Consider the following 12419-nt stretch of genomic DNA (forward strand, 5'->3'; position numbering starts at 1 on the left):
AGCCGCTTTCCCGTCAGTCTTAGTCATGTTTGCAGTGTGATGACATGTCCTCGCAGAGATCCACCAATAGGGCTAAGGGGCGTCGCGGCCGAGCTTAAAAAGCATTCAGGAGACCGCCGGACAGAAGAGCAAAACTGAGATGAAGACGACACGGGTTTTGCTGCTGGTTTTCCTTTACGTGAGCGGGGTCACCCCACAGGGCAACCTGGATTACGATGACTACGACACGGTGAATCCAATCCCGCAGCCGTCGGAATTCTTTTCTGACATGTTGGAAAATTCTAACGGTTTGTACTTGCAGGATACAAAGACTTCCCCCAAGATCAACACGACGGTATGTAACATCGTTTAGTTTTTGCTCTTAAAGCCTCCCGCACAACTAGCGCCAACCGTGTGCGACGCCAACAACACTTTCTGGAGGAACATGGCGCAGCGACAATGGCGTCAAGTAGCAAACACGTTTCATAATTTTGGTGCTTGGACGTCAATCTCCAAGTGCCACAGAGGGGAACTGCGAGCTGCCCTTTTCCATAACGAATGCGGTCCAAATACAAAAACACTGCACTTGCTATTACTCTTAATTAAATGAAGATTGTGCAAATAAATGCAAACAAAAAAGTGATTGGCTTAAGTAATCTATTTCCCTCGTGTATTGCAGATCTATTGGATTTAAGACTATCGGCATATACAAAAAATGAAATACGTCAATCAGCTATTTTTCTTCCCCTGTGCAACCTTTTTCAAACCAATGCAGTCCGCGACTCAAAATTTCTGCTCACGCCTGTCCTAGAGAATCAATGAGTCAATTGTTTAACCAACATTTTTAATAAAATAACAGGAACAAAACTGGGAATTTGAAGGTATTTTATTTAATATTGTCTACGTACTCATATTTCACCTTTTTCACCCACAAATCAAGTTCTCAGATTACACATCTGAATTGAAGAGCAGTGAGAGGTGTCTATCGGAAAAGCTACCGTTCTCTCCTTGTATCATCAAAGTCATTGAAGTTTCCTTTAATCCTTGAGGAACAATGGCAAGAGAAGGCAATTTGGTCCTTTACAGCGTCAAATATCAATGACAACAACACAAAAAAATGACTTCTTACGTCTGTGTTGCAATCTGGCGCTTTTCTCCACAGTATCGTAGCCCTGCTTTTGTTATCTAGAAATATAGACCTCACATTTTACATGATGCAACTCTCTAAAGCGCCGGACTTAAACACCCTAACAAGTGTCTTTGTTTCCACAGGACCAAACGGCACTACACGCTCGTGGCCACCGCCCAATGAATCGAGGCCGGGACTCCTACAGTCCCACTCGCTATTCGCCGCCCCCCATCAGTGGTGGCAGCAGGTCAGCCTTTTCAACCACTCCCAAACGTAACTGTGATGCTAATGCAGAATATGGTCAGGTACCAAGGACGTCCCACCACAACGTCAAGAGGAACCGTGGAGCCGGAAGAGAAGAAGGTGTTCCCAGAATCAGGAGGATGTTCATTTGGCGGAGGAGAATTGGTAAGCGGAACTGAAACATTTATTTGCAATAATCCAATTACTTCCACTTGATCTTAATCTTCCCCCTTCTACTTCCTTGTTGAGGGGAAAATAATGATTTCTTCGGAATTAGAAACACAATTCCATTTTACCACGTCATAAGTCCGAGGCGCACTATTTTGGTCTTAGCACACACAAATTTTAACAGCTTTTTTTCACTTAAAACTAACTGTTAACAATAATAAACTGTAGTGTTTAGCTTGCATAAGAAATATGTACGCCGCCAGGTGAGCACTACTGCGCTACACTCTTGTTTATTCTTCCTTTTGCTCCATGCAACCACTTCTCACTCCTGCCTCTGTGCTTTTCCTTCTCGAAGCCCCCTATGTAGGGACTTAAGTTTCATACTACAACACAACATAAATACATATAATTTGTTCATTCCCTCTGGTTGGTAATGCGTGGTGTGGCCAGGGCACTACAGATCTGTCTTCATGAAAGGAGGCTTGTGTCCTTTAGGCTACCCCATTCCCCTATACTTTGGCAATAAATGGGACAGTCTTCTTCTTGAGGAAAAGGGCAAAATAGAGGCGAAGGAGGAGTAACAGTATGTTTTTATTTTTTAGCACAGTCTATCCTTAAACCTGAGAGTCAAATAAGGATTCTGTTGAGGTGGGATTCATAACTGTTTTCTCCCCTCACCACCAGGGTGTGCTGTGCCCGAACGGATGTGAGCTGAAGACTGCGCTGCTCAAACAAGAAAAGAGCGTCAGCACGGTAATATCAAACATTTAATATCAAAGATGTGAAAAAATTCAGATTTAATATCAAATTAAATTTTGCGTCTATTCTACTTTCATTATTTTATGTCAAGTAAATACAATTTAACAAATTTGGAAATAATTTTATAAAAGTGGGAAACAAATTTTTTCAAATGTCTGTAAATCAAAGAAAACTTTGAAAACGTTCCATATTAGTTTCCATATTCTACACCACACAGCGACATCTACTGGTCAAATAACACACACTGTCCTTTAAAAGATGAGAGGATTTTTCTTATTTCCGTATTTATTTGTGTATGGGATTTTTTTCACCCAAAAAAGAAGCCAAAGTTGGGGTGTGTTTTATATGCGAGGTGTCAAGGCAGTATATTACCATATTTGTGCAATGATTTCTCAGTCAAAAAATATCGCTGACCACAATCGCAAAACACTGGCTACAACAGCAAAAAAAACCCGGGTTACGGCAGTGAGAGTGCTGAATCCTATCCAATAGACCAGTGGTCCGCAACCTCATTTTACCACAAACCTGTTTAGTGTGTGACGGCATTCTTGCAGCCCGGCTCAATAACAACATGAGTAAAAATGACGATAATAAAAAAATCACTTGTCATCTACAATCCTAATGGTATAGTGGTTAAGATTTGGCGCTTTCACTGTCACTATCTTGGTGCAAGTCCCATTGCATTTAACGCAAATGAGGTCAGTGTTAATTGACGACTGATCAATCATGGATCAGATAAAGTTACAATAAAACTTTGTGTACAGGGCGAATGTGTGTATTCACAAATAAATAAACTGTAAGCATCAAATAAGGGCTGGTACCGTCCACGGCCCGTTGTATGCTAATCTCTGTAAGTGACCACCAGTGATATACAGAAAATGGAGGGGTCTGAAATTTTCAAGTTCTATTTTGGTCTCATCTGACCACAAAACTTTCTCCCATGACTCCTCTGTATCCTCAAAATGGTCTTAGGCAAACTTAAGACAGGCCTTGACATCTGCTGGTTTGAGCAGGAGAACCTTTCGTACCATGCATGATGTCTTAGTAGATTAACTACAGTAACTTTGGAAACGGTGGTCCCAGCTATTTTCAGGTCATTGACCAACTCCTGTCGTGTAGTTTAGGGCTGATTCCTCACCTTTCTTAGACTCATTGAGAACCCACGAGGCGATATATTGCATGGGGCTCCACTAGGATTGCGATTGACCGTCATGTTTAGTTTCTTCCATTTTCTAATGATTACTCCAACAGTGGACCTTTTTTCACCAAGCTGATTGGCAATTGCTCTGTAGCCCTTTCCTGCCTTGTAGAGTACAATTTTGTTTCTGGTGGCTTTGGACAGCTCTTTGGTCTTCACCATGTTACAAGTTAAAGTCTTACTGATTGTATGGGGTGGATAGGTGTCTTTATGCAGCTAAGGACCTCAAACATGTGCATCTTATTCAGGATGATACATGGAGTGCAGGTGGACTTCCTATGGGCGGACTAGCAGGTCTTTCAGGGTCAGAATTCTAGATAATACACAGGTGTTCAAATACTTATTCACAGCTGTATCACACAAATAAATTGTTAAAAAATGATGCATTGTGATTTCTGTATTTTTCTATTTAGTTTATCTCTCACAGTGGACATGCCCCTACGGTGAAAATTTCAGACCCCTCCATGATTTCTAAGTGGGAGAAATAGTAAAACAGCAGGGCGTTCAAATACTTTGCTTCACTGTATGTTATACAAAAGGCATTAGATATTATTTCATCATTGCATTATTTTTATTTACTGTAATAGAAACGAATGTTGGAGAAAATAAAAGGTCATTCGAAATTATATAAATGCAAAAAGCATAATGTGGGAAACAACTCATCGGTGTATCTGATGAAGAATCAGGCTTTAACACAGCTCTCTGGTGGCTTCACCTTGCCATTGCATATTTTCTTGCCTCATTATTACCGGCCCCTGGCATTAGTTTGTCTAGAGTTATCCTATAAAGCATCACTTAAACAGGGCAATGTGAAATGTGTATCAGTGCAAGGATTATGTATCAATTTTGGACATTATGGGCCACATAAAAAAATGAAGTAGTGTTCCCGGAGAAAACTGTAGTAGGAAGAACTTCCTGCAACTGAAAAAGTAACCTACACACTACATTTTTAACCAACATCTATTTGGGGAGAGATTTGTCTCACAATATTTTCACTCGTATTGTTCAGATCAACAAATATATACGTATATATATACGCGATGTACTCAAGATCGAAAAATCATCCGTATAAATAAATGCATACGCAAGATTATTCTCATGATTATTATGTAAATCGCAGATATATTTGTGATCTGCAAAATACATGATTCACACCGTATTTACACTTTTAATGGTACTGGAGCTATTGAAAAATGTTCATTGGACGTCCTTAAAAAGGGCTTGATTTAACCATGAAAAAGGTGTACAAACACCATTGAATACGTACGGTAATTGTGTTAATTTATATGGATTACTGCTCCGTTCTTAACAGCCGCGCGTTGTTAAGAATGGAGCAGTCTGTGAAGAACACCTCACCCTATTGGACCCTTCTTGTTTTTTTTTTTTTCGCAGAGCATCAACGAATTGACTCCACTTGTGGACGAACTATCGCGTTCATCCAACATTGTCTACAATTTCGCCACCGACATGTCCTCCTCGCTGGCCGAGCGCCAGCGCATCATCGGAGGTCGGCGCTCTCATTTTGTTTCTCAGTTTCCGTTCTCACTTTCCAATCTCCCCATGTCCAATCACGCGCACTCTCATCTCCGTAGACAACGGACGGGTGGTCAATCAGTTCACAAGTCAAGTGGAAGAACAGCACGCCTTCATTAAGGAGACGGTGGACACGGTTTTCCCCTCCACCATCCGAGTCCTGCAGGTACGGCACGCGCTAATGCAATTAGCGCCTTGACTTGCTATAATTAGCAAGTCTTCTCCCTAGCAACAATTACGCAACGACACCTTTGCATATATAGCCATCTTTTCAAACGCCACGTGTTGATATGTCTGTTGATGACGCTAATGAAATTAGTCATCGGCAGGGACAGATTTCACCAGCAGGGGGTGTTTTTGTCCACGCAGGGGGTCGTGGATAAACTACGTTTGAAGATCGAGAAGCTGGAGAAGGCCATTCAGACGCAGAGGGAGCAGTGCAAGGAGCCGTGCCACACTAAATGCCCCATCCCAGTGGTTTCCGGTAAGGGGAAAAATATGTAATAAATATTATATATAATATATATAATAATCCATTTGGGATCGGCATCTGAACACCAAATTGTTCAAATAGAGAAACAATTTTTTTCCATATTTTTATGTTCCTACACATTCCAAAATACCCAGGAGTGTGAGGAAGACAAGACTTTGTTCTGAAGCACTTAATGTACACTTAAAATTAGAGTCACTGTAACTTTAAGTGAACGTACACTAAGGCTGCTTTATTTTGAGAAAAAAAACTAATTGCGATTTTTTTTTTTATACCAGTTTCAATGCGATTTTTTTATTTTAAAGGAAAAGTGCCTTTCCTGTGCTAGTCTCTTTTTTTTTGGTGAGTGCTTAACCTTTGGATGCATGACCTACGAGTACATACTCTCTTCCATGATTGAGGTCGAAAATCAGAGGGGACATGAATAAAAATTCGAATTGCATCATGTCATGTATTATGAGGAATACCTGAAATATTACAATTTTACAACTTTTTTTAATTTTGAAGATTTTGAAAAATAACAACGCATGGGGTCATTTTTGACACCATTTAATCATCTAAGGGTTTGTACTAGCAACATGCTCTAAACTTAGTAAAGAGGCACTGTTAAAACCTGGACCATGACAATTCTGGTTGACCAAACGTTCCATCACTAAAATAACAAAGGGGAACTATAAGATCTTGAAAAAAAAACACAGTTCTACGCTCTACGTCACATATAAACGATTAAATTCAGGTTAATCGTGCAGCCCTAACATACATTTTTAACAGCACAATTTTTTGCCTGTTTTTATTGATTCATGGCAAATATTTCACTTTTTATTGGTCTTTTGAAGAAAAACCTATCCAATTGAATTGTCTCTGCTTTCCCTTCAAAATGTTACTGAAATGCGCAAGTGTCAAAGTGCCGTAGGACGACCAGTGAGCGCTCTCAAACGATAAGCACTCTCGAGCGCTAAGTGCTCTCCAGCGGTGATTGCTCTCGAGCAGTCTCTAGTGGTAGCCTTTGGGAATGTTGGTAATTTGTATTTTCCGTCGTATGTGGAGCAAGAGTTTTGTTCCACATTAGTCACGTATATTGAAATTCCCGTGTTTAGAGGTGCTTGTATAAAGAAGTATAACTGTACATCTGAAGCAGTGACAAAATACTTGATTATAAGGCTGGGGAATACATTAATTATTCTGAATAATTTGCCTTCTCTTTTTGTTATCGAGAAAAAAGGACACATGTTGTCGGACTGATAATCTCTCTCCAAAATGATGCTAACCGAATAGCCAAGAAGGCCGATCATCTCACTCGGCCACTCCTTTGATTGACTGTGTTGAGGTGTGTTCTAATACCGAACCAAAAATGTTTGGGTCGAATACTGATTTGTTCAAGTACAGATTACCGAGGTATCACAACCGAACCCTGGCATTATAAGCAATATCCTTTGCTGACGTTCTAAAGACAAAGTAGAATTACTTTGCTTATCAAGAGCAAGCACAATAAAAACAAAAGTCTGGATAAACATTAAACAATTTTGTCATCAGAAGCAATCATCCAAAAGTCGCCAAAGGGGGAATAATAATTTAATTCCTTTTTAATATTGGACACCTGCAAAGAAGATTGCTTAGGACGCAGATCTGTTACTACTATGCACTGTTTACATCATTGTCACTATTACAGCAATCTTGTGGCGGGTCTCTGATTTCCACACCCTATAGTGGTCACCAAGCTTTTATAAAGCACAGACCAGTTAAATGTCTGACTGTAATCTCACGGCCCAGCCCAACAATAACATTAGTAATAATAATGAGCCCAAATCCACTGTGTAATCATTAGGCCACTAGGAATCTAGATGACATAGAAAATAGCATCGATTTTCTCATCACCACACTGTTTTTACTCACAGTACCACGTTTTACAACATTATTTCGGATGAACTCTTTCCCATGATGCCCCATCAAATGTTGTAAGAATAATGTGATGTGGAAATAAAATTTAATGCCCTTTTCTTTGTCATCTACAATCCTAGTAGCCTTGTAATTGGGATTCGGCGGTCTCACTGCTACAATCCAAGTTCGGTTCCTGCAGCATCAAATGCTGAGCAAATGAGGTCAGCGATATTTGCCGACTGATCAATCATCGCTCAGTTACACTGATGTTCTACTGTAAAACCAAACTGAGTTTGTTCAGAATTACTCGTATACTTAAATTAACTCGGTATAAGCAAAAAATAAGTTTTTTTTTTTTACGTGCAGCCAGATACCAAACGACCCACGGCCCTGTACAGGTCCTCGGTCCAATGGTTGCCAACCACTGCCCTATAGGACTGGTCTGCTTTTATAATCTAGGAGATTTAATAAAAAGAAAGGGCTCAGGGGAAGGCCTTCAAGACAGGTTCGGATTTCTTATTGGAGGTTTGGGCTCTCCTGTTCTTCTTGCAAGTTCAAAACCCATTGGTGTCTTCTCTCCTTATTTTTGAGTCTCTATTAAAATATAGATTTATCAATCATTTTTTTCTGTCTTTGCAGGAAAGGAATGCGAGGACATCTACCGCCGTGGTGGCAGGGAATCGCAGATGTACTTAATCCAACCAGACCCCTTCGCTCCGCCGTTCAAAGTCTTCTGTGACCAAAGCTCCCACAATGGAGGTAGGTAGGGGGGGTTGGATTGAGGATTTACAAGGACTGTCTATTCACACCAACTTGGGCCGGTGCCACCAGGATGGCTACTCATCCAGAACCGACTGGACGGCAGCGTGGACTTCGGCCGACGTTGGGACGAGTACCGACGCGGTTTCGGAAACATCGCCTTGGACGTGGGCAAGGGTCACTGCGAAACCCCAGGTCTGTTTATTTTGGGGCGTGAAAGGCCAGCATGGCGATGAAGCTCACTCCCCGTGGTGTGACAGGAGAATACTGGCTGGGCAACGAGCACATCAGTCAGCTGACCAAAATGGGACCGACGGAGCTTCTGTTCGAGATGCAGGACTGGACGGGCGCCAAGGTGAGTTTGGCGTTTCGGGTGTCTTTCCATGGACACGTCTGTCAAAATGGCGCCGTTTTTGCAGGTCCAAGCCACGTACCGCAAGTTCACCATGCAGTCCGAGTCGTCTAACTACATACTGGCGGTGAGCGACTACTCGGGCAACGCCGGCAACTGTCTCCTGGATGGTGCTCTGGAGCTCTTCGGGGAAAACCGCACCATGACCAAACACCACGGCGCCAAATTCAGCACCTACGACAGAGACAACGACAACTGGTGAGTGCGACCAAAATTTGGGCGGGGTGTACAGACTCAGTGCCGAGGACGCCGGTGGCCCATAAACACATTGAGCGTGCCAGGGACAGTGATAGACCACTGTGCTGTTTTTAGAAGGTCAATAAATGATAAAATCATTTGAAAAAGGAAACCTATGGTTTGTTTTAGGTCAGTTTCGCCTTTGGAGCACCACAGCAGTTTTTTAGATATGTATATCAGGAAAACGCCGTGGTCACTCTCCTAATCTAAACCAGGCGTGTCAACCTCATTCTTACGGGGGCCAGGCTAGTAAATGAATGGTGTAAAAGTGTGGCATGGCTGGAGGGCAAGGGTTTGTTTTGAAATCACACAATTAAATCATGATTCGGGGACGTAAAATTTGATTATAAAACGATCAATGAGGAGTTTATTTATTCACTAAGTTTTGGACTCTTGTCGTATTTGTGAAAAAAAGCAAAACAACAATTCATTTCTGCTACTGTTCTTTTCACCTCGGGGAAACTCATGCAGATTGGAAAGTGGCAAAAAATACTAAATAAACACCAACTTGACTGTTTGATATATCGAAGTAAGATTTTTTGCTTTTTTGTTTTGTTTTTTATGAAAATGTTTATCTAAATATAGGCACTTTGCTGTTAGATTTAGATCTATGATAGAAAGGAATTAAAGCTTATTCAGTGTTCTCGTTTGCCTGCGTCCTAGACGCATCATTTTTGCTGGGGACGCATAGTCTCAAATCAACGTGCGTCCCCGGGACGCAACTTTTTTGACACAAAATTCAAATTATTACCCAATTCCATTTTTTTTTTTAAACAAAGATTTACCGCACTCCAAACTTTTCGTCAGGCAGATCCGGCAGATGTTGTTTTGATCTCGCGCTTCAAGTTTTCATCTGCACGCCGATCTCGAGTTGTGTAGTGAAAAGTCAGTCTCTTTTTAGAGAACCGGCTTTTTTGGAAAAAAAGTCATTAAACTCATTAAAGAGAGCCGGCTCTCAAACGGCTCACTTGCTTTGATGCATTATATTACGAATTGTTATGTTGTATTAAGAAGTTAAGAAAAAAAGGAGAAAATGAAAAAAAGACAGGTTTGTGGTTATCCCTTGAATCGGTATATAACCAACAACAATTTGATGCAGATAATTAATTAATAATTTGATAATTAAAACTGAATGAATATATAGATTTTTATTATATATTTGTCACCGATTTACAATTTCAACCTCGATAACACTCGATTTTGGGGACCCATAGATCTCTGTTGGGACCCATAGATTTTTGAGCATGCGAGTCCCCGGGACCCATCACTTTTCAGAGGTAAAATGAACACTGCTTATTTAAACTTCTGCAAAGTTATTTTTCGTATTGCATTAAGCAACACGTCTGTGACTTTTATTTTGGGTAAAATGATAACTTCAGGGTGGTTTAATAATAGTACAGCAATTCCCTACTTACGACCATTCGACTTACGAAAAACGGTAGATACGGACATTTTTTTCTGGATGTTGAAAAATATTTGGACATTGCTGTAAGCCGGAAAAAGGTTCACACGATACAAAATCTGAGTACAGGACAGTACTGTAGTGCCTCTTTCCGGCGCTACCGGTGTGTGGCCTTGTGAGAGGTCACCCAGCATCCACCCCGAAGAAGAAATCCTCTTCAGCTTCCTAGTTTGGTGTAAACATTCTATACTGTTAAATTTTTATTGTTATTATCTCGTGCATCCATTCAATATGGTTGGTGTAAAGAAGAGGTGAGCCGTTTCTTTTGAAATGAAAGTGGAATAAGAAAGCTTGATGCGGTTGAGAAAACGGTTGGATTGCTTTAGGGAAACCTTTGGGGAATAGTCAATTGGGCGTTATTTTAATGAAATCAATATCGCCAGATCACTTCAATTGATATCTCTGATTACATACCATGATTCGTCTCTGGTCGTTTGTTGATTGTATGTAAAAGAGTCGGTTCAAGAGGGGGTAGGTTGAGCAAAAATAATAAAGTAAAAATGCAAAACAGAGCCCAAAAAACTCTAGACAGGAAATAATTTGTCAGCGAGACCAAGCTGAAAGCGAAAAAAAAACCTATTTCATCATCCCCGGAAGTTGACTTCTGGCAGTATGTGTTAGCGTTTTATGTTTTTTTCCTCATCTAGAGTTGCAATATCCTCTGCACACCAAATCTTTTTTTATGCTAGGAATCCCGGTGACCCCTCGAAGCAGTGCGCCAGAGAGGATGGTGGCGGTTGGTGGTACAACCGTTGCCACTCAGCCAATCCGAACGGGCGCTACTACATTGGCGGGGCCTACACCAAGCAGATGGCCAAGCACGGCACGGACGACGGCATCGTATGGATGAACTGGAAGGGAAGCTGGTACTCGCTCAAGGCCATCAGCATGAAGATCCGGCCCGTCTTCGCCTCCAGATAGCAAAGGACACCTAGAGAGACACTGTGAATAAAAGTCACACTTACTCATCCAATTGTGTTCTCCCTCATCATTAAAACTCGCATTAAGTGATAGTGATGGGAATCCCGGCTCTTTTTAGAGAATTGGCTCGTTTGCCATTCTTTCGGCTCCCAAACAGATCTTCTGATTTATTCTCGTTGCTTTACTCAGTTTATTACCAATTATAATGAAAATCATGCACAAAATAACTTACATTGAAATATATGTTATATACCATTTTTATTTTCACTCTACTGTGGACTTTTAACCCATTTACACTTTTTAACCTTTTTTCACCTAAAAGAGCCATAAAAGCAAAATCTTTTAATTTTTTTCATGAGAGAGCCATACCATATATCCATCCATCCAATATCTGCACCGCTTATCCTCAGTAGGGTCGCGGGACTCCTGGAGCCCATCGAAGTTATATTCGGGCAGTGGGCAGGGGACACCCTGAACCGGTTCCCAGCCAGTCGCAGGGCACACAGGGACAGACAATTTGCTCGCTCATTCACACCTAGGGACAATTTGGACAGGCCAATTAACCTGGAATTTGGAAGGAAACCACGCAGACCCGGGGAGAACATCCAAACTACAGACGGGGGAGGCTGCGCTAGCTGGACTTGAACCCTGAATCTCTGCACCCTGGGTCTGCGCGCTAACCACCCATCCACCCTGCTGACAAATACCATATATTTTAAGACAAATTTCAGTAAATCTGCCAAACGCGCTCTACAGACAAAATCTTATTTTTCAGTGCATTTCAATTCACTGTGTGGCGTTAAAAGATTCCATTAGATTTATTAAATAGAAATAATGCCGGAATCCGTGTCCCATATCAACAAATACCCAACTTTAAACTTGTCTCCTTTTTGCAATTACTTAATATAGTTGAGGCTCATTTTGACCTTTATTTTTTTTAAATAAATAATATTTTCAAAACAAGGTGCAAGCAGAGAATGTATACCCCCTGCAGGCACGTAGGATTTCCTTGTTTTGCCGTGACAATGTTGAACTGTAATTACTGATTTCAAATTGAGGGATCTTAAGTAATACTGCACCTATTAGAATGCAGGTGTATTTACTCATGATACTGAGGTGTGGTGATGGTTAACCTCAGGACAGGAGGTGTCCTTTCCGTCTTCCAAAGACGGCAATCTTTGAAAATGTTCATCCGTCTACAATAATATGTATTAAAAAGAAATCTGCATCGCCCGCTTCTTTCTGCTCTTA

The 12419-nt window shown here is 41.1% G+C and overlaps 1 protein-coding gene across 1 annotated transcript; it reads left to right on the forward strand.

The window, feature by feature from the left end:
- The first annotated feature begins 69 nt into the window (after positions 1-69).
- On the forward strand, positions 70-11220 carry fgb (fibrinogen beta chain). The gene is made up of 13 exons (XM_088348502.1): positions 70-229; positions 302-334; positions 1252-1355; positions 1414-1516; positions 2204-2272; positions 4869-4983; positions 5069-5175; positions 5379-5493; positions 8017-8136; positions 8209-8331; positions 8397-8491; positions 8556-8746; positions 10937-11220. The coding sequence occupies exons 1-13, from the start codon at positions 140-142 to the stop codon at positions 11166-11168; spliced, it is 1497 nt and encodes a 498-aa protein (XP_088204628.1). The 5' UTR covers positions 70-139; the 3' UTR covers positions 11169-11220.
- The last annotated feature ends 1199 nt before the right edge of the window (positions 11221-12419 follow it).

The sequence above is a fragment of the Urocampus carinirostris genome, chromosome 11 (assembly GCF_059441175.1).
Source record: "Urocampus carinirostris isolate Australia breed hairy pipefish chromosome 11, RoL_Ucar_1.0, whole genome shotgun sequence".
Lineage (NCBI taxonomy): Eukaryota > Metazoa > Chordata > Actinopteri > Syngnathiformes > Syngnathidae > Urocampus > Urocampus carinirostris.